This window comes from Nomascus leucogenys, chromosome 11 (assembly GCF_006542625.1).
Source record: "Nomascus leucogenys isolate Asia chromosome 11, Asia_NLE_v1, whole genome shotgun sequence".
In the NCBI taxonomy this organism is placed as follows: domain Eukaryota; kingdom Metazoa; phylum Chordata; class Mammalia; order Primates; family Hylobatidae; genus Nomascus; species Nomascus leucogenys.
Genome location: NC_044391.1, coordinates 91,525,421 through 91,551,527, shown reverse-complemented (window position 1 = coordinate 91,551,527; position 26,107 = coordinate 91,525,421). Strand labels below are relative to the sequence as shown.

Here is a 26,107-nt window from a genome sequence, read left to right as displayed (position 1 = left end):
ACATGTACCCTAAAACCTAAAGTATAATAATAATAAATAAATAAATAAATAAAATAAAGATCCAATAAAATAGGTTTCTTTAATTCTCTTTTTATACCTAGCCAATCAACTCCTTTACTAAGTGTTCGAAGTAGATGAAGGACATTAACTGCATAATGCTGAGAACTTTGTTTCTGATTGCTGCCCATTGATCGATGATTAAAGATGCCATAAAGTCATCCCACTTAAGAAACCTAGAGAGCGTTGAGGTTATGCTTTGATGACCACAAATTACCAGCACAATACAGTGAATAAAATATAACTTTTTAATTATTCAAGGCAATGCAGAATTACTTGTTCTTGAATCACTGATCAGATTCCCTATAAATTACCAGTAGAGATTAATGAGATTTTTTTTTAAATCAATAATGATACCTCTGGATACAACAGAAGATCGAAGGCCAGTTTTGCAGACAGTCTGTTATTTTATTGCACAGATTTCACTTAAAGAATAAAATGCACCATCAGTATTTGGAGAGTTTGGGGTCTCAGATACTGATATACCATCAGTGTTTACACCCGTAAAGCCAAATTCAACAGTACAATTTATGTTAAACAACATCACTTCAAGATGGCTAACATTGCAAATAGAGAGAAAAGTGGGGGAAAGCTTTAAAAATGTGTTAGTTTGAAGCATGTGAAAATGTACGATTAAAAACTACATCATACAAACCTGAAATCAAAAATGTTTTGTGGAACATCAGTCAAAGTTATACTCACTTGCACTGTTATTTATTGCATAAAGTCTATGTGGTTCATTTCCTTCATATTGATGAATTGAGGATTTCAGGAAAACCATGGTTATAAAAATGATCAATCTTGAAAAAGTATGTACAGATAAATGTAAAATCACAAACTAAAAAATATCCCTACCCCTGGCCCTCAACTTACAAAAGGGAAAGTTTCCCATGGAAAGTTCGTTCCACTATTCCCCTCCCTCCCCCATCCCATGTCCCCAGTGCTATCTTTTTCTGTCTCATACAAGTAAATGACCTTGAAGGGAAGAAACAAAAGCCATCTTTATGAGGCTCCCATTGTCATCTGTATCAGTTTGAAAAGCGTCTTGGCCGGTGCAGTGGCTCACTCCTATAATCCCAACACTTTGGGAGGCCGAGGCAGGAGGATACTTTGAGTCCAGGAGTTCGAGACCAACCTGGGCAACATAGGGAGCCCTCATCTCTACAAAAAACTTAAAAATTAGCTGGGTGTAGTAGTGGACGCCTGTAGTCCCAGCTACTTGGGAGGCTGAGGCAGGAGGATCACTTGAGCCTGGGAGGTTGAGGCTACAGTGAGCCGAGATCACACCACTGCACTCCAGCCTGAGCAACAGTGAGGCCCTATTTAAAAAAAAAAAAAAGTGTCTTGTATTTCTCTTCCCCACCCCCACCTAACTCAGTGATGTTTGCAAAACATTTGAAATTTAAAGAAACAAAATATATATAATATATTTTTAATAAACAGCAAAGGAATGCCCAAGAAAAGAGCCACTAGGAGGCAACACCATGGGGAAAAATGTCTGGGCATTATCTGAGCTAGAGATTTCTTTTAAGGCAACCAAAAGATGGGGGAAAGGGGGAGAAGTTAAGACTACAAAATGCCAGACAGGATGCTTTTCTAGACCTTTGGCTTTAGAGCCTGGCAGAGGAGTGGGCTTCCCCCCACTGTGACGAGCAAACCTAGGGCCCTGGGCCCAGCATCTACAGCACCTCTGTGGGCAGCCGGGCAGCCCTCTTATACGTGGGCACTCTTGGCATGAGTCGGGGAGCTAGAGCCCGAAGTGTAGTAGAAACGGTTTTCACCAAAGGCCTGGGCATCTCCAGCGCAGCAGAGGATGACACAGCCACCCACGAGGCACAGCACAGCACCAATCCAGCCTGCATACAGGGAGTAGCCAAAGCTCACGATGGTGGTCTCACGGTGGGCGCACACAGGGAACCAGATGGTGGCAACAATGGCGCAGAGAGCTGGAGAGACATGGAGAGGCCGTGACTGGGCGCAACCATCACACACCAAGCACGTGGGCAAGCCCACTCACTCCACATACACACACTTGTGGCTTCCAACCAGCTCCAAAAAGCTCCATACACACAGCTCTGCTCCCTCAACACTGAACCAATACGTAGCAGTTGGCATCTGCAGAAGAAGCTGACTGCTGGGTCCTTATATTTTTCAGCAGGTGGCAGAAACAAAATAATTCCAATGTAAAAACCTAGAAATAAACCATTTAAGTCCAAAAAATATTTATTTGTATTTACTTGTATATCAACACTTCATATCTACAGTTATAATTCTAAAATTAGTATACTTACTTAATTGTATTATAATTATCGCTTTACATGTCTATGCATCATTCTAAGCTCTGAGTTCCTTGAAGGTAGGGTCCATGTCTTACTTATGTCTACCTTGGTACAAGGCAAATAGTATGTGCTCAATGTAGACCAGTTGAATGGCTGAATGATCTGAGCTATTCAAAAATGAGAAACAAGATGGCAGCCACCTCAATTTTCCACTCTATTTTCTCAGTTTGGTCAATTCACATTACAAAGATCTGGAGAAGGTATGAAATTTCTCTTGCTGTGGTGAATGTTGCTAGATGAAAATGGAGTACCAGATAAAGGTTCAAGTTTGTGTTACACTGTTCACAATCACAAAATCCCAACACACAAATGAACAGTCCTTGGAGTAGAAAAACTCACCCATTCAAGGGTCAAAATGGTAGAACTTTACTTATGGTCTTGCACCAATCAATCTAATCTTCATTTTGGTTTTGATTTTATAGAGTAAAATAAGAAATAGCTTATATATCATGTAGTTTTTCACCTCTTTATAAGCAAAGTAACAAAACATGGGCAGGCAAGAGGCTATAAAGACTTTTTTTATTTTTTTCAAATCTCTAGACCAGCACTGTCAAATGGAGTGGCCACAAGTTATGTGGGACCATTGATCATTTGCCATGAGGCTAGTGAGATGAAGAACTGAATTTTGAATTTTCATTAATTTTAATTTAAATGGCCACATATAGCTAGTGGCTACTGTACCGAACAACACAGCTCTAAACAAAGTAACTCCAAACCTCTTTAAGTTGAGATGGCACATTAAAGTTGGCAGACAGAAAAATAATAATAACAATAATAATAACAATGAGGTTTCCATCAACAAATTCAAGACAGAATACTGCACTGCCAGTCTGATGTTTGCCACCAGGGGTACCGTTATCACTTTCAACTCAGCAAGCTTTTTTCTGATTTCTACTCATAGTAAGTGATTTTCTAACTTACTCTCTATGTCCACAGAGAAGAAATATAACTTAACATAAGCAATCAAATCTAACAGCCTTGTATATTAGCTCTAAATGAAAAAAAAGATTGGTCTTACCCATTTTGAAGGACCTTTTAAACAATCTCATTGCATTTGTGTTGCTTGTAACAGATTTTTATTGACAATAGATTAAGCCCACCCCTACAAGCTGGGTATAGATGTACATAGAAAGATATTATTTCTATCCTTAAAAAGAATAGATCTCAAGAGGAAATCAGAAGGAAGAGAGTTAATTTGAAAAGCTATGAATTGCCCAGATTGGCTTTCTAACAGCCCAAACTCACTCCATTAATTATTTATAGATTATCTAAGAAGCTAAAATTGGCCAGGCACGGTGGCTCACACCTGTAATCCCAGCACTTTGGGAGGCCAAGGTGGGCGAATCACCTGAGGTCAGGATTCAAGACCAGCCTGGCCAACATGGCAAAACCCCATCTCTACTAAAAAATACAAAAATTAGCCAGGCATGGATGGTGGGCGACTATAATCCCAGCTACTCAGGAGGCTGAGGCAGGGAGAATTGCTTGAACCCAGAAGGCAGAGGTTGCATGCAGTGAGTGGAGATCTCGCCACTGCACTTCAGCCTGGGCAACAGAGCAAGATTCTGTGTCAAAAAAAAAAAAGAAGCTAAAATCTATCCATATGCAAATGCTTCCTTTTTCTTAAAAAGTAAGCACAGTCATGCCAGCTTCTGTAATATTTTCATATGAGATACCATGAGAAGATGTATTTTCCTTCTGTGACTAGAATGTTCAAGAAAAGCAGTGTGTACCTGAAACCTCCCTTTCTAGCTCAGGACTTTGGAAACCTCAGATGCAGGGGAAAGTCTTTTTCTTTCTCTTCTCTGGCATGAACTCCAAATCAGGCACTCTTGGAGAATTGCTTGGCTATTATCAGAGTCTCTACTTTCAGCAAGACACAGAGAAAAACCTTTTTCTCTGTCAGGAAAGGAGACTAAAATCCTCTTCTGAGTGTTTCAGCCAGAGAGAACTACTGTAGATTTTCCATAGCAATACACAATCTACTTACACGGCCCTAAACCTCAAAAGTGGGCATTCGTTCTGCTGCGGGCAAAAAACAGCAATCTAGCAAAGGCTTCCAAACACCCAGGCTTGCTTAGAAGAAAAAGAAGGGGAGTGAAAAGCTGAATTCTGTAGGGAAAAAAGTTCTAATTCCCAAACAACTGATATGGTTCAATCTAACCGATCTTCTAACCGATCTTTCCTATAAACAATTAACTGGTTTCAAAACAATTCAGGGTTCAAATCAAGTTTTATATTTTTCAACTATATTTTGTATTTACACATACAGCACATGTGCACACACATGCAGGAAAGCATTCCCCACATCCATTGTAAACCTAACTTTCACATTTAGTTGAGATTTTATAGAATAAGACAAGAAACTGCCTCTAAATTCATTTAATTGTTCCCTTAAGCAAATAATAAAACAAGATTATCTTCACACAGGGAAATAATCAGACTCAATATCCCAAAAGTAAGCATCAGTCTTGGTTTTGAGTATTTTAGGGATTTTGTTAGGTTTTATTCCAATATAAATCATTAGAAAAAGGGAAAAATCAGAAAAAGGTCTAAACATTTCATACAATGAACCTCCATAGGGATGGATGAGTGAACGGGGAAATGAATGGATGGAGAGATGAGAAGCAGTCTCATTTCAATTCTACATTTCACTTCATACACACCAAAACTGACGTCCAAAGTCATAAAATCTTATTGTGACTTTAACACACTTAATGTCGCAAGCTCATCGTTGACCTCATTAAAGATTTCCTTCTCTTACAATCCACACAAAACAAGGCAAATGAGTGCCAGCAGGCTCTTTACTTCCTAGGAGACAAATGAACCCTGGGTGGAATTCCTGTGGCTCTCAAAGATGAACCACATCAAAACCACTAAAAAATGACAGACTACCACACAACACGAAAGGAAATGAGAGGCTCACTGAAAACAGTGACCTTCAATTGAACTCAAAATGAAAAATGTTTAAAAACTAAAAAAGGAGAATTTACTCAATTTCAGCAATGGTTTCAAGAGAGAAAGAGATACGTTTTGACCAGTAAAGTTAAAAATGCAAGTCAAATCATTACTTAACTTTAAAAAATGTGAAATAGTAATATAACTGGCCAAAAAAAATTGCCTTTCTTAAAGACATAGAAGGCCTGATAGTTTTAATTTTATTTGCAAACCCAAAAAGATGAGTTTGGAATGGTTCTCTCTGTTATTTGGGAAAAATAAAGAAAATGTTTTTCTAGAAAGTCAGTTACCTGTAAGGTCAAGAAAATTGAAGACAGACAAAGGGAATTTTTGTTCTTTTTCTTTTTATATCATCAGAATTTATTTTTAAGTTAAGTCTCTAAAAACAAGACAGAGTAATTTTAGCACTCAGATTTTTCAGTTTTTCTCCTCTTTTACCTTCAGAAGATGCAATGGTTAACTACACAAGGTGGCGGGGGGGTATCATTTGTTGTCAGAAAACAGAAAGTAAAACTGGGGCATATTCTTAGCTAAAAATGAGAAGGAGGAGAAGGGGGAGGAGAAGGGAGAGAAAGGGAAGGGAGAAGAAAGCTTCACTATGTTAAGACAGATATATCTAAACCTGGTCCTCTCATAAGTAGAATTCCTTGCTCTTCAAAGAATAAAATTGTTTGCCCCTTTTGAGAACAAGTTTCAAATAATGCAACACAATACATTCTTTAATTGATAAGATAAGCCTTGTTAAAAACTAAGAATGATGGTGACATGACCAAACAGAAAATATTTGAGAAGTCCATTTCAAAGCAATGAAATGTAAGTGTGGCTTTTAATCTCTTTAAAGATGAGATGACACATGGTAATACATGGAGTTAAATAAACATGAAGTTAAATCAATACAGGTATGTTTTGACTTTGGAGGTAACAACTGAGAGAAAGAGAGACAGACAGACAGACAAAGAGGCAGAGAAAGACAAGATCAGTAGACACTGACATTTCTTCCTCCTTCCAATAAATCTTCTTTTTTTTTTTTTTTTTTTTGGATAGGATCTCTGTCACCCAGGCTGGAGGGCAGTGGTGCAATCTTGACTCACTGCAGCCTCATTCTCCCGAGCATCGATCCTCAGCCTCCCAAGTAGCTGGGATCACAGGTGCACATGACCAGGCTGGCCTAACTTTTGTATTTTTAGTAGGGATGGGGTTTTGCCATGTTGGCCAGGCTGGTCTCAAACTCCTGGGCTCAAGCAATCTGCCCACATCTGCCTTCCAAAGTGCCAGATTCAGGCGTGAACCACCATGCCTGGCCCCAGTGAACCTTTTTTCAAGCTTTGTCACTTTCCACTGAAAGGACTTTTTCTTTTTTTTTTTTTTTTTTTTTTTGAGACAGTCTCACTCTGTCGCCCAGGCTGGAGTGCAGTGGCATGATCTCAGCTCACTGCAAACTCCGCCACATGGGTTCAAGCAATTCTCGTGCCTCAGCCTCCCGAGTAGCTGGGATTATAGGCGCCTGCCACACCTGGCTAATTTTTGTATTTTTTGTTTTTTGGTTGGTTTTTTTGTTTTTTGTTTTTTTGAGACGGATTTTCACTCTTGTTGCCCAGGCTGGAGTGCAATGGCTCGATCTCGGCTCCCCACAACCTCTGCCTCCTGAGTTCAAGTGATTCTCCTGCCTCAGCCTCCCGAGTAGCTGGGATTACAGGCGTGTGCCACCATGCCCTGCTAATTTTATATTTTAAGTAGAGACAGGGTTTCTCCATGTTGGTCAGGCTGGTTTCGAACTCCTGACCTCAGGTGATCCACCCACCTCAGCCTCCCAAAGTGCTGTGATTACAGGCGTGAGCCACCACGCCCAGCCCTGAAAGAACTTTTAAAAGCATCATTTCTAGCACAAAGCAAAATTTTCATTAAAATCATTTAAATTATTCTGACTTCTTACATTAGTAATAGCAAAAAAAAATCTTTCTTGATATGCTAAGATTTCCTTTAAAAAATCTGAAGACTGGAAGAAATGGAGAAATGGAAAGATGAAGTATATATTACAGCCATGAGTTGATCACTGCTGAGGAGGTTGGGTTCACAGGGATTTATTATACTATTCCTCTACTTTTACATAGGTCTGATATTTTCCACAATAAAAACGTTCTTAAAGACCTTGGCGTGGTGGCTCACGGCTCAGGAGTTCGAGACTAGCCTGCCCAATATGGTGAAACCCCAACTCTACCAAAAATACAAAAATTAGCCGGGCATGGTGGCACATGCCAGTAATCCCAGCTAGTCGGGAGCCTGAGGCAGGAGAATCGCTTGAACCCGGGTGGCAGAGGTTGCAGTGAGCCAAGATTGCGCCACTGCACTCTAGCCTGGGCGACACAGCAAAGCTCTGTCTCAAAAAATAAAAATAAAATAAAAATAAAAAGAAGGAAATTGACACGATTGGAAGAATACCCAGCTGCTCTCTGGGTATTCTTTTAACCAGCTAACCAACAATAACAATAATAATAGCAACCATTTATTGAGCACTTACTATGTGCCAGATCCTATGCTAAATAATTTTCACACATCATTTCACTGTTTTTACTAACCTGAGAAGCAGGTGTTATTGTTCCCATTTTATGGAAGGGACCAGAGACATTAAGGAGTTGCCCTAGTTCACACAGCTAGAAAGTAGTAAGTTCCAGATTCAGCACAGTTGGATCTGACTTCAACTGATAAGATCAAACAATTTAGGGCACAGGCACCTCCTGCCTTGGCAGGGACTCTTGAAAAGCCACAAACAGATTAGCCTCAAATCCACCACAGATCTGAGAGCCTGCTGCTCCTGTGCTACTCATCTGGCTTTAGAAGCAACTGGCTCCTATTTCTTCCTCCACAGCAGGAACCAAATCCTCACACCATTAAACGTAACTGAGAAGATAAAGTTGTACAACAGACATAATTTTTTTAAGCTTTCACAAAAATAATTACAGATTTTCAGGGTCAGGAAAAACTGATTTTAATTAGCAGTGTTCACAGTTCCTATACCAGGACTAGCTGTGACACTGGGTCCAGTTCCCAGGTCCCCGAACCCCAGGAGGTGCCTCATCTTCTTTGGTCAAATGAGGTGTGTTTGTTCAGCCCCATTCAGCGACCCTGAGGACCCTGCCCAGGCCTAGCGCTGGCTTCTCTGGGGGAGTGACAGAAACCAGTCCAGAGCAACACAAAGGGAGCCTTCACTCCCCGTGCTCCTCCCACCACTGCCAACAGGGGAAACAAGGCACTTGGGGCTCCGTGGTGAGAAGACCTAGAGGAGATCAGCAGGTGCCATGCTTGAGACAATGAGCTTTACATTTCCAGAGCTAGCTCGTTCCAGTCAAAACAACATTCAACCCAAAGGCAGTGGTGACCCACTGAGAAACAAATCCGGATAGGAGCAAAGCAGGCAGACAATATCGGAAATGCAAGGCCGTAAAAGGGCAATGAGGGGACTCTGGTGAGTGTCCGGAAACAGGCAGCCTCCTTGGGTGGGGTCAGATCCCTCCATGTCCTGCTTCCCCCATAGTTTCACTCCAGACAGGCAAACAGGGACTGAGGCACTCACCCACTCCCCAGCCCCACCTCGCTTTCTTCCTCTGTGATTCTGCCTATCTATATCAACCCACTTTTAGAAGATAAAGAAAAACAAATTCAGCTAGGAAGTTTCAAACCACCAGTTGCTTTTTCCTTCAATATCCCTGATTATTCAACTAAACAATTCTGTTGTTTTTAGGGTTTTTTAAACTATGTATACTATGGTTTAATCCCTCTATTTTCCAGGGTTTGTATGTTTGTTTTAGTGTGTTCTCTTACTTGTGGATACCTGTGACATTCATATGGAAGGCCAGAATTTCTAAACATGAGCACCCAACACAACAGACCCACCTTTTGGCTCTGCCATCCTCAGAGCCCAGGAGAACCTTCCGGGGCTTCTGTGAGAATGTGAGGAAAGTAACAAACAGCAAGTGTCTAGGAGAAGGGTTTCACCTGAATTCTGCAAACCCAGTTTACTTGTGGAGCTTTGACTTCCCTGTTGGAAAGGGAATCGGACACACAGATCTGACCTCCACAGAGCACTGCAAGAGGGGCACCCTGTGAGTCAGATAAAGCACCGGATGCTGATATGTGTTCCATGTGATGCTGGCACACAAATTCTTTGTGGCTGGAACCAAAATTTCCACATCCAGATTTTTCTCTGGAAATTACAGTGGTCTTTTCACTCCTGTTACATACACACACACACACACACACACACACACATACCCTTGTGGCTTCACAAGAACCTGCAAACCTCCGTCCCTTTGCAATCCTGGAAAATGGTGCCCCATCTCTCATGTCCCCTCACCTTACTGGTGTCATTGTGAGTGTGAGGCCTCCAGATGGGAGGTACCCACCACTAAGTGACATCAACCCACACAGAACCCGGACCCCTTATCCTTACCCCTCAAATTCATCATCTGATATGCCAATCTGGGGGTATGAATTCCTTGTTTCAGAAGAAGGTGATTTTATATCTAACCCGTTACCAGACTAATTTATTCTCACTGATATGCGCACTTTGCAACAAGAGTTGTTGTTCTTAAAATTCATATTGTCTATTAGGATTTAGAATGTGCTAACGAAACTAGCATCTGAGGGAAAAAAAATGGAGAGAAATTAAATCACTGACGAGAATAGAGCTAGAAGGACCCTCCATAGGTTGTTAAATGAAGCCCTCTATGTGCAGGTATAATCAGCAAAACCAAATGAGCACACGCCATTTCCTGTCCCTGGACTGTCCCTCCCCTGAATTCATGACCGGCCCACCTCTTTTTCAAGTCTCAGGGCTTACTGCTGGGTTCTTCCACTCTGGAAACTCATCCAGTCCGGGTTAGGTGCCTTCCTATGTGTATGCACAGACTATACACCTTTTTTACATGAGCACATACCATATTCTATTGAGGTGTCCAAGTACACTCAAAGCAAAGACAGCCTATTTTCCCCAGTGTCCCCAGTACCTACCATGGTGCCTGGCCCACATGCTCAAGGAAGGCTTACTGAGTTAAAGGATGGAGCCATCACCTGGTGGTCTAACCACACTCAACTCCTGACTTTTCTCTTGCCCTCTTCTTTACTTTTTTCTTTCTTTCTTTTTTCTTCTTTTTTTTGGAGTTGCACTCTGTCACCCAGGCTGGAACGCAGTAGCGTGATCTCGGCTCACCGCAACCTCTGCCTCCTGGGTTCAAATGATTATCCTGCCTCAGCACCGCGCCCCCCCCCCCACACCAAGTAGCTGGGATTACAGGCGTGCACCACCATACCTGGCTAATTTTTGTTATTTTTAGTAGAGATGGGGTTTCACCATGTTGGCCAGGCTGGTCTTGAACTTCCAACCTCAGGTGATCTGCCCACCTCGGCCTCCTTCTTTATTAACTGAGCTTCTCAGTCTTGCCTGCACATAAGCATCACCTGGGAAGCTTTCAGAAAATATCTTTGCCTGGCCTGATACCCAGAAAATTCTGATTCAATTGATCTGCTGTGGGACCTGGGCACAGGTGTTCAAAAAGCATTTTACTGTGAAGACTGAGAAGGCTTCCGTCTTTCAGGTCTTTCCCTTAGGTATTTCCTACGTTCAAAATCCTCTTTCTCTTTCTCTTTTTAAACTTATCTTCATGCTCAGTGACTCCCAGAGACATTACTTAGCCCTCTGTGTAAACTGCCCATAAAATACAAAGGGATACAGATTGTGGGGGTCCATCCCCCACTGGCTTCACTTGGCTTCCTTTCACATTTCTCTTGAACTTGAGGAGGCAGCAACCACAAGATCTGAGATTCATCAGACTCCCTCATAGGTAGGGTACCACTGAGAAAGCTGTCTTACCCAGCAGAATGAGCAAAACACCAGCCAGCTGGGCCCGCCTGTACTTGGCCACACCGGGCTCCTGGCCCATCCGGATGCAGGGAAGAACAGTCAGCAGCAATAAAATGGCCGGCAGACCCAGGACCGAGGCAGCAATCATCAGGGCGCGGCAGGCCTGCACGTAGCCTGGGAACAAGAGAGCAGATGGGAAACGTTAGACCACAGGGTTCTCTTGCTTCCTGAGCCCTGCCTTAGGGGAATTCAGCACCATCTCCCTTCCTCCTTCTTGGCGGATTCCAGGACTTAGAAGATGTTAATGTTGTCCAAGGTCACTAAGCACTTTTCAACTTTTAAAACAACTCAGCAAGAAAAATGGGGGCTGGAGAAACTAAATGGGGACCGCTGGTTTAGGCCACTTGGCCAAGCTTCCAGGATGGAGGGGCCAAGAGTCTATTTACATTATTACATCCCCCTGAGAAAGTTCAGATGAAAACTCAAATCTCCCAAGAATCATTCTGTGAGGGCCTCTATTGGTTCCAGTCTGCTATTGATAGCTCTACCTGTGTGACCTTGGGCAAGTTACTTAACCATGATGTCTTATTTTCCACATCTATAAAATAACAACAGGCCAGGCATGGTGGCTCACGCCTCTAATCCCAGCACTTTGGGAGGCCAAGGCAGGTGGATCTTCTGAGGTCAGGAGTTCAAGACCAGCCTGGCCAACAGGGCGAAACCCCGTCTCTACTAAAAATACAAAAATTAGCCTGGTGTGGTGGTGTGCACCTGTAGTCCCAGCTACTCGGGGAGGCTGAGGCAGGAGAATTGCTTGAACCTGGGAGGCGGAGGTCGCAGTGAGCTGAGATCGAGCCACTGCACTCCAGCCTGGGTGACATAGCAAGACTCTTTCTCAAAATAAATAAATAAATGAACAAACAAATAAAGTATTGATAATAATATAATAGTACCTACATCTCTCTAATAGAATTCTACTGAAGATTACATTAGTTAATTTATGCAGTGCTTAAAACAGTGCCTATACCAAATCCTCAAAAAAGGTTAGTTGTTATCATTGTTCTTTGTCTGAGTGCAGTGCTTTCATCTCCAGGTGTACTAGGTGATTTTCTCCTAATCATGTGCTTTCATTCACATTGGCTGTGGCCCTAACCCAGACTAAACTAAGACTCAGGCTTCCTCTCTTTGCTATCTCCCCAGAGGCTGCTGTCCTCAGGGATCCTGCCCCTAAATGGTTGGGCCCCATCTCCTGCCTCACCCACAGTGCCCTGGGCATACTTCCCCAACTGTCCATCATTGCTTAAAAAGCATCTCTCCAGCCCTCAGGGTTCCTGGAGGGCAGACACCTGCCTTGGTATTCACGGAGTTAACACAGTGCCCACAACAGATCATGGAAACAATTGCGCATCAAGGAATAAGAGAACTGAAAAATAGAAGAGTAGAGCAAAACTACATGAACTTTATCCTGTTAAGTAAAATGCCAAGTAAAAACTGTATTAAGAAACAGATTACAATATGTGTCGCATTTATTTAGAATAAATCTGACAAGATACTGGGAGAATTTCACAGACAAATTTGTTTCACGTTCAAATGTAATGTTTCTCATTAAAACTCTCCCTCCTCTTAAAAAAAGTGGGGGGGGGCACATTTATTACCCTCCCTTTTTTGCTCAGAAGGAACTAGTACTAGCGGCCTGGGTGAGGCAGAGTTCGTAGCAAAGCCAGGAAACTAGCCAACATCTGCCTCGCACACCAGGACCCTCACGTGCAAAAAGGCCTAACTTCAACGCTGTCTCTTAGCAAGGAACGTTTTGCCAGAATTCGGACTTCACAAGGGCCTTCTTCCAGTACTGCCCATTTCAGCTCCTTCAGAATTAAAGATAATCAAGTGTCTACTGACTTGAAGATCTCCAGAAAGGAGCTCCAGGAAGTCTGAGGCCCATCCCCTGACCCAGCCATCCGCCCCTGCAGCTTGTAGAGAGCCAGCACTCACACAAAGGAGGCAGTCAACTGGCAATGCAGGTTCTGAAATCCATGGCACTGGCTGTCCACATGCTACAGTGCCAAGGCCATGTCCGGACACCAAAAGATAGGGACTGAGGACTGTTCCTGCCTCCACCCAAAATGTGAGGGAGGGGGAAGGCAGGAAGGACTAGCACCGCCCCCCACCCCGCCACCCCCCTCAGTATGCACTCCCCTCTGGAGGACGGCCTTTGTTCTCTGAAAACAAACCACTTGGCACTGAATGCTCAGTAAAGTTAATTTCAGGAGAAGGAAGCAAAGGTAATTTTATGCTTCAAAGATCCCTACAAATACCATGCCCAGCTTTTAATAAAATACTATAGCTACCATTCATGAAGCATCTACTATCTCAAAGGAGATTACATTTCTTATCTCATTTAATCCTCAAATAATTGTGAAAGATGGGTGGTTGATCTGACTTTAACTTTTAAAAGAAGACAACCGTGGTTCACTGAGGCTAGCAATTTGTCCCCCCTCACCCAGATTGTGAGTCCTGGATCCCAGAGGCTGGCCCAGGTCTGCCAACACCAGCATTAGCCAAAGCTGAGTCTAGATCTGGGTTCGTCGACCTCTGGCCTTCTGAAAGTTCAAAATGAAGGAAAGGATAGCGTAAGGCAAACCAGGCGAGCACTGCCCGCAGCTATTGTGTGCCAGAGGCCATGCCAGGTCCAGAAGAGGAAGCAAAGAGAGTTAACAGGACGCCATCTCTATCTTCAAGGAATTTAAAACGTAGTGGGAGAACTTCACTCACGAACAATCAACAAAAAACAAGATAAAATGTGCCTTTGTGGGGATAAGAGCCAAGTACTAGGCAGCAAGGAGGAAGGAGGGATTCAGATTCCAACTGCGAGGACCGGAAATAGGGCGCGCTTGGAGGAGGCTTAAGGAGCGAGCAGAGTCTTATCTGACTGGCGGCTTCAGGGACAGGTTTCTCCCCATCTTGAGGAAACCGGGAAAATCCTTTAAGTGAGCACAATCCACGAAGGCTGGGGGACAGAAGCCCACCTTGTAGGGACCGGGACAAGGACATGCCTTTGGGGTAGGGCAGAGATTCCAGCAGAAAACCAAGGGGGTGCCCGCGACCTCGCCATTGCCCAACTGGCTCGTGGTTTAAATCTGAATTGAGACTGTCGCCCAAAATATTTCCACAGGACACATGTGAAGATGTGGCCCCTGGCCCGCGCTAGGCTGTCAATTTTTACCTCCCCCTTCCCACTCTGAGACACGCTGGAGGGGTGGCGGCGAGCGACCCTCGGCGGCGCGCTCCGTGTCCCCCCAATGGAGGCCGCCCTCCGAGGAGGGCCCGCTCGTCCCTATCCAACCCAGCGGCGCGGAGCGGGAGCCGGCGTCACCGCAGCCCCGCGGTCTGACGCGCCCACAGCAGGGGAGGGGGGGGTAGCGGGGGGCAGCGGAGATGGCCCTGGGCACGTGCGGGAACCAACCTGGCATTTCTCAAACCAGGCAGCCCAGAGAGCCTTGGACGTGAATCGCTCAGCGGCTGGGCGGACAGAGCTAGGAGGGCTCTAACCTGGCCGGGGGCGCTTCGCCCATCCCATGAGGACCGGGAAACTCAGCCTGAGCCCGTTGGATTCTCCTGTCAGCTTGTGTTACACGCTCCTTCTCACCTCTGCGGGCGGAATCTAACGCGAAGGCTCGGCGCCCCGGGGGAGGCCGGGAGGGAGCGGGAAGCACTTCGGGAAGCGGACGGTGGAAGGATGCGGGCTGGGGCCGCAGTAATTAACACGGACTCAGTTCCTATTAGGTGTTCCGGTTTGTTCATTCTCAAAGGGACTCGGGCGAGTGTTACCACCGGCCACATTGCCACTATTATCCCAAATTCCAGATAAGAATACTGAGGCCTAGAGAAGTTAAGTTTGGGGCTGCCTAATTCTTCTACAACAAGGTGGGACTAGGGATGTCAAAAACGTACCCAAAGGTCTTCAAAGCCCCCAAAATGTCTCTGTGACCGCCGTCTAATATCCCGCTATCTACCCAGAGGATAAGGATTTGGGAGCCGCCGCCAAGCTCGGGTCCTTACCCGGCAGGATGAGGATGTCCACCAGGGGCTTGCAGTGGTACAGCCCCGTGGCCATGACGCAGTCGGCCCATAGCCCCTTGGAGCCCAGCTCATCCAGCTTGCGGCAGGTGGGGATGGTGTAGCCGCAGGTCACCACCCAGTCATTGGTGGAGGTGGTCACGATGACGCCGATCCAGCCCACGAAGCTCGTGACGAAGCCCACCACCTGCAGGCACGTGGCCACCATGGTGGCCGCCAGGATGTCTGCGTGCCTCGCCCCTCACGGCTGTGCCTGGGCCTGGGCTGGACAGTGCCTGCCCAGGTACGTCTCCCACGCTCGCGAGCCGCTGGAGGGCGACGGCCCGAGGCGGGACACTGGAAGCGGTGGTGGGCGCCGGAGGCTGCGAGCTCAGCGGCGAAGGGCGCACGGCGGGGAAAGCAGCGCTGCTGGGCAGCGCGCCCCCGCCCCCTCTTTAAGCCCCGCGGCTCCGGCCGGCGAGCACCAATCGGCGGCAGCCCGGGGGCTCGCCGGCCAATCGCGGGGCGGCGCCGGGAGGGAAGCGTGAAGGGGAGCAGAGTAACTCCAGGGGGGCTATTGGGCCGCCCCGCCCCGTCCGCAGCGCAGTCCCACGATGCAAAGCAAAACAATTCCATCCAGGACCAAAGAAACGGAGAGCGCAAAGAGGGCGTGCGTTTGTCGAGAGTTCTGTTTTGGTGCGACTGGTTTCTCTTCTTATAGCTCCTCTCTCATCTCAGTCTCTGGGTGTCCCTTCCGCTCCGACCCTCCTCAGCTCCTCCCTGCTTGCTCCTTCTTCCCTGCTACGAGCACTCCAAGGGCGCTCGGTACAGTCCCCCGACGACCCAGGATTGTGACAGACTGAAAAGTGCCGTAGGGACAGACGCGAGGCATTCAGTACACACAGTTAATAGAAGAAAGAAAACGATGCTTTTCAGTGGTTGAACATCATCAGCGGCAAATGTGGCCATAATAATCAACAATAGCAACTCACATTTATCGAGCTGTGTTATACATTATGCAGATGCATTTTACATGCATTAGCTCATTTAATTCTCATAACAGCCTCTGAGGTAGGAACAATTGTCAATCACACATACTAGTCTGGGCGTGGTGGCTCACACCTGTAATCCCAGCACTTTGGGAGGCCAAGGTGGGCCAATCACCTAAGGTCAGGAGTTCAAGACCAGCCTGACCAACATGCTGAAACCCCATCTCCACTGAAAATACCAAAATTAGCCGGGCATGGTGGCGCACGCCTGTAATCCCCGCTGCTTGGGAGGCTGAGGCAGGAGAATAACTTGAAGGAGGTTACAGTGAGCCAAGATCGCGCCACTGCACTCCAGCCTGGGTGACTGAGTGAGACACCATCTCAAAAGCAAACAACAACAACAAATTACACGCACTAGCCATAGAGAAACAGCACAAGAAGGTTAAGTTGCCCAAGTTCACACAGCTAGGAAGGGGTAGACACCATGGGCCCATCTCATCCCTTTCACGAACCGTTTCTAGGAAACTGTCCTGATCAGTCTGAAAATTCCTAAGGGGTTCATGTGTCCCGTTTCAGACGCATTAAAAGCTACAGCAGACTTCTCTGGCTCACTGTAAATAAATTAATATCTGTACCCCACTGAGAAGACTGCCTAGCCCAGAATGAGCGCTCTGATAGTGTAAAGCTATCATCACCATCAACATCATTAAGCCACCATGCATACAAATAGGCCCCATTATTTGCACCTTTTTATTCAGATAGGGAAGTCCTCCTTGAGCTGTATTTACATTCAACAGTTTTCACTCCCTTTGAAACATTTGGCTTATCTTATTATCTCCTTCTATCCATTCCCTTGGACCACTGCCTCCTCACCAATCATGAGACTTAAAGGTGTGAGGATTTCAGAAAGCACAAAAACTGCCTGCTCAGCATTCTAAAATCTAAAATACTAACCATAAATCACAGGTACTGAGCTTTCCCAAAGCCAGCCCTAATGCTGGTTATCAGTGCAATCACCGTGTCTTCTAGGAAAGCCTGGACTTGAGGAGACAATTACATTTCCCTGGAGACCCCAAGGAAATCAAGTGCACACACAGAAATGGCTCTTGTAATTGACAGCAGAGTGTCAAGTACAAGGGTCACGGTAATCACCCAGGAAGCACAGTGACTAAGAATGCAGTCCAACTGCCCAAGTTCAAATCTTGGCTCCATCACTTTCTGGCTGTGAGACCAAGTTACTTTATCATTCTTGGCCTCCTTTTCTCATTTGTAAAATGAGGATGAAAACTGTACCTACCTCATAGGCTTTTTTATTATTCTGTGAGCTATTAGGTTGGTGCAAAGTATTAAACATAATGGCGAAAACCACGATTACTTTTATACCCACCTAATAATATATATGCAGAACTTAAAGTAACATTTGGTACAAAGTAAGTGTTCAGAAACCCCTGGCTAATGTGATGCTTCAGAATGTTGTTGTTGTTGTTGTTGTTGTTTTGAGACAAGATCTGTGTCACCCTGTCTACAGTTCAGTGGCGTGATCACAGCTCATTGTAGCCTTGAACCCTGGGACTCAAGTGATCCTCCCACCTCAGCCTCCTGAGTAGCTAGGACTACAGGCATGAGTCACCATGCCCAGCTAATTTTTTTTTATTATTAATAGAGAGAAGGTCTCACTATGTTGCCCAGGCTGGTCTTGAACTCCTGCGCTCAAGCAATTCACCTGCCTTGGCCTCCCAAAGTGCTGGGATTATAGGCGTGAGCCAGCAGCTTGGCCTGATTTTGCATTCTTATGTATCCTCCCTATATTCATATGAGTTCGATTTGTGGAAACTATTCCATAGGAGTATGTTCTGAGTGAGCTATTGTGTTTGGGGGACGTTTCATCACCAGGGTCTATGGACTAAATGTTTTCAGATATTTCCTTATAACACTTTTTTAAAACAGCTTTTGTGCTAAGTACAACATAAAACATAAAATCCAAGCAACATCAACTTCTTGTAAAAGCACTCATGAAATCTGCACTCTTACGCCTCCATTAGAATTTGACATTCAAACCATGAAACTTCAACCAATCAGAATATAATAATGCCCAGATCACCCACAGGTCACACACACATAGTGTTTGTAAAGCCAGATTTCAGAACTCAGGCACTAAATGGTTAAAAAAAAATTGCCAAGTTGTTAAGATTGCTGTCTGGGACTGGGACCTCCTAGGTTCACATTCTGTCTTCACCACTTGAGCTGGCCCTTCACCTACGTGACTCTCAGGTTCTTCATGTACAAAGTGAGATAGTAAATGCCCCCTTAGGGCATGGTGAGGATCAAGTACTCAGCATAGTGCCCAGCACTGCTGGACACTCATTCACATTAGACACTGTTAGAATGATTTATAGGAAGCATAGATTAATTGGAAATGGGAGTTGCCTTTGGTAGAGATACAAGCTAAGTAATTAGGTTATTATTATCATTATCCAATGAAAGAAACTGTAAAGCCAGTGTCTAATCCATTCCAGCACAGATGTACAAAAGGCCACTTAAGGAAGCCACAAGATATAACCCGTTTGAATTCATTAGCCCAAGGTAAAGAGAGGGCTTGTCCCTTCAAAAGGAAGGCAGGAAGCCATGGAAGCAAAGAGAACTGGAGGCCAAGAGGCAGAGAGACGCAATGGGAATCCTTGACTATTTTCAGAGTCTGTGGCTCACAGACTCTGAGGATGTGGTGCCATTAGCAAGGCTCTGTAGGGTGGGGAAGTCCCTCAAGCTGTCTTAGCTGAGACTTTTGCTAAAATCATCCACATTGCGGCCAGACACAGTGGCTCACCCCTGTATCCCATCACTTTGGGAGACCAAGGCGGGTGGATCACAAGGTCAGGAATTCGAGACCAGTCTGGCCAACATGGCGAAACCCCATCTTGAGGTTTCAAAATTATACAAAAATTAGCTGAGCGTGGTGGCAGGTGCCTGTAATCCCAGCTACTCAAGAGGATGAGGCAGGAGAATCACTTGAACCTGGGAGGCAGAGGTTGCGGTGAGCCAAGATCGTGCCATTGCACTCCAGCCTGGGCAACAAGAGCAAACTCCGTCTCAAAAAAAAAAAAAACATCCACATTGCTTGGCTGTGGCTCTCCTCCCAAACCCTCTTTGTGATTAAGACTTGACTTCCCATGCAGCACAACTTACTAAACTGATATTCTGGGTCTGTCACAGTCTCAGGTACCCTTTAGTTGTAACAGTCAGTCTCTCAAGGTCTAATCACCCTCAGATAAATGTCAATGGTTGGTCCCCAGACCATCCAGACAAAGGTCTTCTCAGTTCATTTTTTCTCAGCAAACTCTGCCATGCTATCTTTTCACATTTCCACAGTACATATCAGAACTAGGAAGGTAGAGCTGAGACCTGATTTCAGGTCTTCTAACCCTAAGTCCAATGTTTTTTTCCATTATAAAAAAAAAAAAAATGTAAGACGAGTCGTATGCTCTGTGGCTTGAGCATAAGTTTGTTCCTTCATCTTACTCTTATTCAAAGGTATTTGAAGGGGAGGATTAAGGGATTAGGGCCAGTAAGGCCCTAAAACCCAGGTGTGAACTAAACAAAGGAAAAGGCCTGATTAACTTTTCTTCTACCATTTACACCTAAAAATAATCAAACTAAAATGCTATTCAGTTAGAGCACAAATGCATACCACAAGGCAGATGTGACTGCTGGCAAGCATCAAAAGCCCACATTGAGAGCAAAGTTTGGGCCAAGGAGTAGGCTCTTAGCGCCTGCTAGTGGTTATCTTTTATCATTGCATGGCTGGTAAAAAAACTGAAGAGAGCTGTAACTTGTAGAGAAACATGATTAACCTCAGCTTTGCAAATTCCAAATGAGGGATAATTAAACCCAACTGGAATGTGCATTTCTCTGTGGAAGTTTTCCTTGTATATTTAAAAGTGATTCACCTCTTTAGAAAACCAAACATGAAAACACAGGACATATATGAAATTACTTAAGCAAGATTATTCAATTAAGAAATCAAGTACTTCTACTAGGCCCTCATTTATTTATGTATTTATTTATTTATTTTGTTAGAGACAGAGTCTTGCTGTCCCCCTGGAGGCTGAAGTGTGGCGGCACGAACACAGCTCACTGTAACCTCGAACTTCTGGGCCCAAGTGATCCTCCCACCTCAGCCTCCTGAGTAGCTAAGACTATAGGTGCGCACCACCACACCTGGCTAATTTTTTATTGTTGTACTTTTTATAGAGATGGGGGAGGGGTCTCCCTATGTTGCCCAGGCTGGTCTCAAACTCTTGCCCTCAAAAGATACCCCCATCGCAGCTCTCCATCACATCTGGCCTGGGGACCTCTTTTTAAGGGATAAATTCCTCTGGTGGATTTTAAATATTTGATGATACACACATACACACATTTTTAGAAATACTGTAGAACAAATTCATAGCATAAAAAGAGTATCAAGCATAGGCTTTAAAAATGAAATGACCTGTAAGTTTCAGGACTTTGTCTATTTTGTTCATCGCTGAAACTGTTGAATGTGGCACAGTACGTGGCATACACAAAGGCACTCTACGTACCTGTTGAGTGGAGCTGACTGAAGGGTTAAAAGAGAGGGAGAGATTGAATTTGCAAGCCTGCAAGTTCCGCTAGGATGAGCACCTGAAGACACCATGCAGAAGAAATCAGGAGGTGGTGATTGGAGCTGGTCTAGGGAGTGGGCAAGAGGCAGAGTGGAGCTCTTTGTGGTCTCGGGTACCCACCTGCCGCCCACAGGAAAGTGAAGCCTTCTGCAGTAGAAGGGATGTGTACTGCTCAGGTCTCAAACAGAAAAGCCTCTAATTACCTAGACACGCTAGCCTCAATGCATATACCTCCAGCAGAGTAGAGTGGCACCTTCACAATCCACTTCCAGCTAGAGATTCAAATTCAGCTACGAGAGGGGAAATAAATTTCTTTTCAGGAAATTTCTCCAACAATCACTGTGGAAAACACACCAGGTTCTCTAGAACAGACAACAGGGCTCCAGGTGCTCCCCCATATCTTGCCCTTCCTTCGCAGTGCAACTAGAATATCATTCCTTCAGAAGCCATTTCATCCCAAATTTCCCCTCCTTCAGCTTGTAGATAGAGTAAAATAATGAAAAACTTGTACCTGGAATTTTAGGCTTGAATCCTCTCAGAGTGTTTTCTCTCTTCTGTCTTCAAGCAGGCAATTCTATTCATCCACTTCTCTGCCAAGAGTCTCAGACTGCATTAAATGATATCCTGTCTAATTCAACCTATGAGATCATAGTTCCTGAAGAAGGGCAAAAGTCCTTATTTTTAGCCCAAATTCAACTAGTGATTACATTTTCAGAAAACATAGTAGTAATAGAGTATGTAAGCGCTGAAGGGAAAAATAAGGAAATAATCTAACTAAAAAGTCACATCTTTAAATTCTCTATCTTAATAATTAAGGGGCAGGGTGCAGTGGCTCACGCCTGTAATCCTAGCACTTTGGGATGCCAAGGCAGGCAGATCACCTGAGGTCAGGAGTTCGAGACTAGCCTGGCCAACATGGTGAAACCCCGTCTCTACTAAAAATACAAAAAATAGCTCGGTGTGATGGTGAGTGCCTGTAATCCCAGCTACTTGGGAGGCTGAGGCACGAGAATCATTTGAATCCAGGAGGCAGAGTTTGCAGTGAGCTAAGATCACGCCACTGCACTCCACCCTGGGCAACAGAGTGAGACTCTGGTTCCCAATAATAATAATAATAATAATAAAGAAGAGATGTTTGTTGGCCAGGCGCAGTGGTTCACACCTGTAATCCCAGCACTTTGGGAGGCTGAGGCGGGCGAATCACGAGGTCAGGAGTTCAAGACCAGCCTGGCCAACATGGTGAAACCCCATCTCTAGTAAAAATACAAAAAAATAGCTGGGCATAGTGGGGAGCGCCTGTAAACCCAGCTACTCGGGAAGCTGAGGCAGGAGAATCACTTGAATCCGGGAGGTGGAGGTTGCAGTGAGCTGAGATTGCGCCACTGCATTCCAGCCCAGGCGACAGAGTAAAACTCTGTCTCAAAAAAAAAAAAAAAAAAGAACAGGCGTTTGCATTTAGCTACCTAGGACATGTAAACACAGAGCAATTTGTTGACTTTGAAGTTTTTTACTGAAAACATGAATAATAAAATGATCAAAACAATCATGTGTCCTCTTATTATTCATTCAATATATAATAAAAAATCACAAATCATGTTATCAATGCTACACTGTTCCATAAAAAACTGTCTACAAGAGAAGCCTATGTCTCAATTACACCAATTGTTTTCTTTTTGTTTCTTATGTAAATAAAGATTCTATTTTATTAAGTTATCCTGAATGAGGACATTGTTGGGCACCAAGATCCAAAGCTGACATCAGAGTAGAGTAGCAAGGGGAACAGGTTGGAATCCTGGCTCCATCACTAACTAGTTGTGTGATCTTGAGCAGGCTGTTTAACTTTTTTGTTTAGTAACTGCATTTAATAACTAATATTCTACTTCCTCACCAGAAAAATTGTATTAACAATGGTAACTGGCTGGGCACAGTAGCTCATGTCTGTAATCCCAGCGCTTTGGGAGGCTGAGACAGGAAGATTGCTTGATGCCAGGAGTTTCAGACTAGCCTCGGCAACCTGTCTCTACAAAAATAAAAATAGCTACTAATAGTCCTAGCTACTGAGGAGGCTGAGGCAGGAGGATCACTTGAGCCCACAAGTTGGAGGTTACAATGTGCTATGATCGCATCACTGCGCCCCATGCTGGACAACAGATGGAGACTCTATCTCAAAACAAAAAACAACAGTAACTATTTCATAATAGCTGTTAGAATGTTAGAATTAAATGTGTTCCTAAATGTACAGTTATTGGAGTAGTGCCTAACACATAATAAGCACTCAATAACTATTGGCTTCTATACCAAAAAACAATCAGTTGGTTGTAAACCTGTTTTTTGTTTGTTTGTTTGTTTGTGACAGGGTCTCCTTCTGTAGCCCAGGCTGGAGTGCAGTGGCAGGCTATCACGGCTCACTGCAGCCTTGACGCTCCCTGCCCACCAAGCTCAAGTGATCCTCCCACCTCACCCTCTTGAACAGCTGTGGCCATATGTGCCCACCACCATGGCCGGCTATTTTTTTTTATCATTTGTAGAGACAGGGTCTTATGTGGTCTTAAACTCCCGGCTTCAACTGATCTGTAAACACAATCTTAACCTTCATATTACAGAGCAGTGAAACTCAAAATGTTTCAAAATCTGGTAACATATGAATAAGAATTTGAAAGGAAAGAAAATGTGATCTCACCTACAAGTACAGCATATGGCCTTTTAAACAGCTAAAATAATTCTAGCCATCCCTTCTCTTTGCCATTAAGATTTAACAACTGCATACAATTCCTTTTTCATTCCAATGATGGTATTTTTGCAGAAATTAGCTTGGCCACTGGAGGGCTCTTGCAGTCTCCCAATAGTTCCAGATACATGATTTGATAAAAATTAACTTTACTGACACAGAAAGGATGAAGTTTACAAAATACCAATAGCACTGCTGACATACCCCATTTCAAAAACAATTTGCAATATATAGAAAAAGGATTTAAAATACGTACATTCTTTGATCCAGCTTCTAAAAATGTATCTAATAAACTAATTATAAAGTATTCAATTGTTTTTATTTACATTTCAATTAACTGTTCAATTTAGAAGTAAATTATATGTTATAAAATATGAATCTTGGCCATGCACTGTGGCTCATACCTGTAATTCCAGTACTTTGGGAGGCCGAGGCAGGCAGATGACTTGAGGCCAGGAGTTCAAGACCAGCCTAGGCAACATGGAGAAACCCCATCTACTAAAAATACAAAAATTAGCCATGCATGATAGCACGGGCCTGTAGCCCCAGATAGTCTGGAGACTGAGACAGAGAATCACTTGAACCTGGGAAGTGGAGGTTGCAGTGAGCAGAGATCGCACCACTGCACTCCAGCCTGGGCAACAGAGCAAGATCATGTTTCAAAAAAAATAAATAAAATAAAACATGAATTTCAAAATACAAATTGCTAAATGTAATTCCAAAATATCTGTACAGTTGGAGATTAGTTTTTAAAATACACATAAATATATTTGGAAAACATACACTGAAATGTTAACAACTTTTTTGGGTAGCGAGATTGAGTTCTCCCTCTCTTTTGTTCTTTAGGTATTTTCCAGTTCTCCATAATGAACGTGAATTCTTTTGATCATGAGTAAAAAAAAGTTTTAAATTTTAAAATTAAAATATTTTAAGTATTTTTAAATATTCATTACTATATAAGGATCTATAAAGAGTAAAGGCGTACCTCAGAGATAATGTGGGTTCAGTTCCAGATCACCACAATAAAGCAAACATCACAACAAAGCAAGTCATGCAAATCATTTGGCTTCCCAGTACATGCAAAAGCTATGTTTACACTATACTGTAATCTATTAAGTGTAGAATAGCAGTAAGACTTTTAAAAATGTACATACCGGCCGGGAGCGGTGGCTCACACCTGTAATCCCAGCACTTTGGGAGGCCGAGGTGGGCGGATCACAATGTCAGGAGTTCAAGACCAGCCTGGCCAATATGGAGAAACCCTGTCTCTGCTACAAATATGAAAATTAGCTGAGCGTGGTGGCGCATGCCTGTAGTCCCAGATGCTCAGGAGGCTGAGGCAGGAGAACTGCTTGAACCCAGGAGGTGGAGCTTGCAGTGAGCAGAGATCATGACACTGCACTCCAGCCTGAGCAACAGAGCGAGACTTCATCTCAAAAAAAAAAAAAAGGAAGAAAGAAAAGAAAGAAAAAGAAAAATGTACATTCCTTAATTTTAAAATACTTTATTGCTTTAAAAAAATGCTAACAATGATAGGAACCTTCAGCAAGTCAGAATCTTTTTGGGGGTGCACGGTCTTACCTCCATGTTGATGTCTGCTGACTCATAAGGGTGGTGGTTGCTGAAGGTTGAGGTGGCTGTGGCAATTTCTTTTTTCTTTTTTTCTTTTTTGAGACAGAGTTACACTCTTGTTGCCCAGGCCGGAGTGCAGTGGTGCCATCTCGGCTCACCGCAACCTCCGCCTCCTGGGTTCAAGCAATTCTCCTGCCTCAGCCTCCCAAGTAGCTGGGATTACAGGCATGCGCCACCACACCCAGCTAATTTTGTATTTTTAGTAGAGACGGGGTTTCTCCATGTTGGTCAGGCTGGTCTCGAACTCCCGACCTCAGGTGATTCGCCCACCTTGGCCTCCCAAAGTGCTGGGATTATGGGCATGAGCCACCACACCCAGCAGGCAATTTCTTAAAATAAGAAAACAATGCCTGTAATCCCAGCACTTTGGGATGCCAACGCAGGCTGATCACCTGGGGTCAGGAGTTCGAGACCAGCCTGGCCAACACGGCAAAACCCTGTCTCTACTAAAAATACAAGAATTAGCCAGCATGGTGGTGGGTGCCTGTAATCCCAGCTACTCGGGAGGCTGAGGCAAGAGGAGAATCACTTAAGCCTGGGAGGTGGAGGTTGCAGTAAGCCAAGATTGTACCACTGCACTCCAACATGGATGACAAAGTGAGACTCTATTTCAAAAATAAAAAAATTTAAAAAATTTCTCTGTAGCATGCAGTGCTATTTGATAGCATTTCACCTACAGTACAACTTCTTTCAATAATATTCCCAGCATCTTCACCAGGAGTATATTCCATCTCAAGAAACCACTTTCTTTGTTCATCCATAAGAAGCAACTCTGCATCTGTCCAAGTTTTATCCTGCAATTGCAGCAATTCAGTCACATCTAATTCTAGTTCTTTTACTATTTTGACCAC

The 26,107-nt window shown here is 44.1% G+C and overlaps 1 protein-coding gene across 1 annotated transcript; it reads right to left on the bottom strand.

Moving 5' to 3' along the window:
• Positions 1-444: 444 nt before the first annotated feature.
• CLDN11 (claudin 11) lies at positions 445-15,722 on the bottom strand. The gene is made up of 3 exons (XM_003256446.4): positions 15,271-15,722; positions 11,221-11,385; positions 445-2,003 (listed from the first exon to the last, which is right to left on the bottom strand). Exons 1-3 carry the CDS (start codon positions 15,494-15,496, stop codon positions 1,771-1,773), a joined length of 624 nt encoding a protein of 207 aa, XP_003256494.1. The 5' UTR covers positions 15,497-15,722; the 3' UTR covers positions 445-1,770.
• Between the last annotated feature and the right edge of the window lie 10,385 nt (positions 15,723-26,107).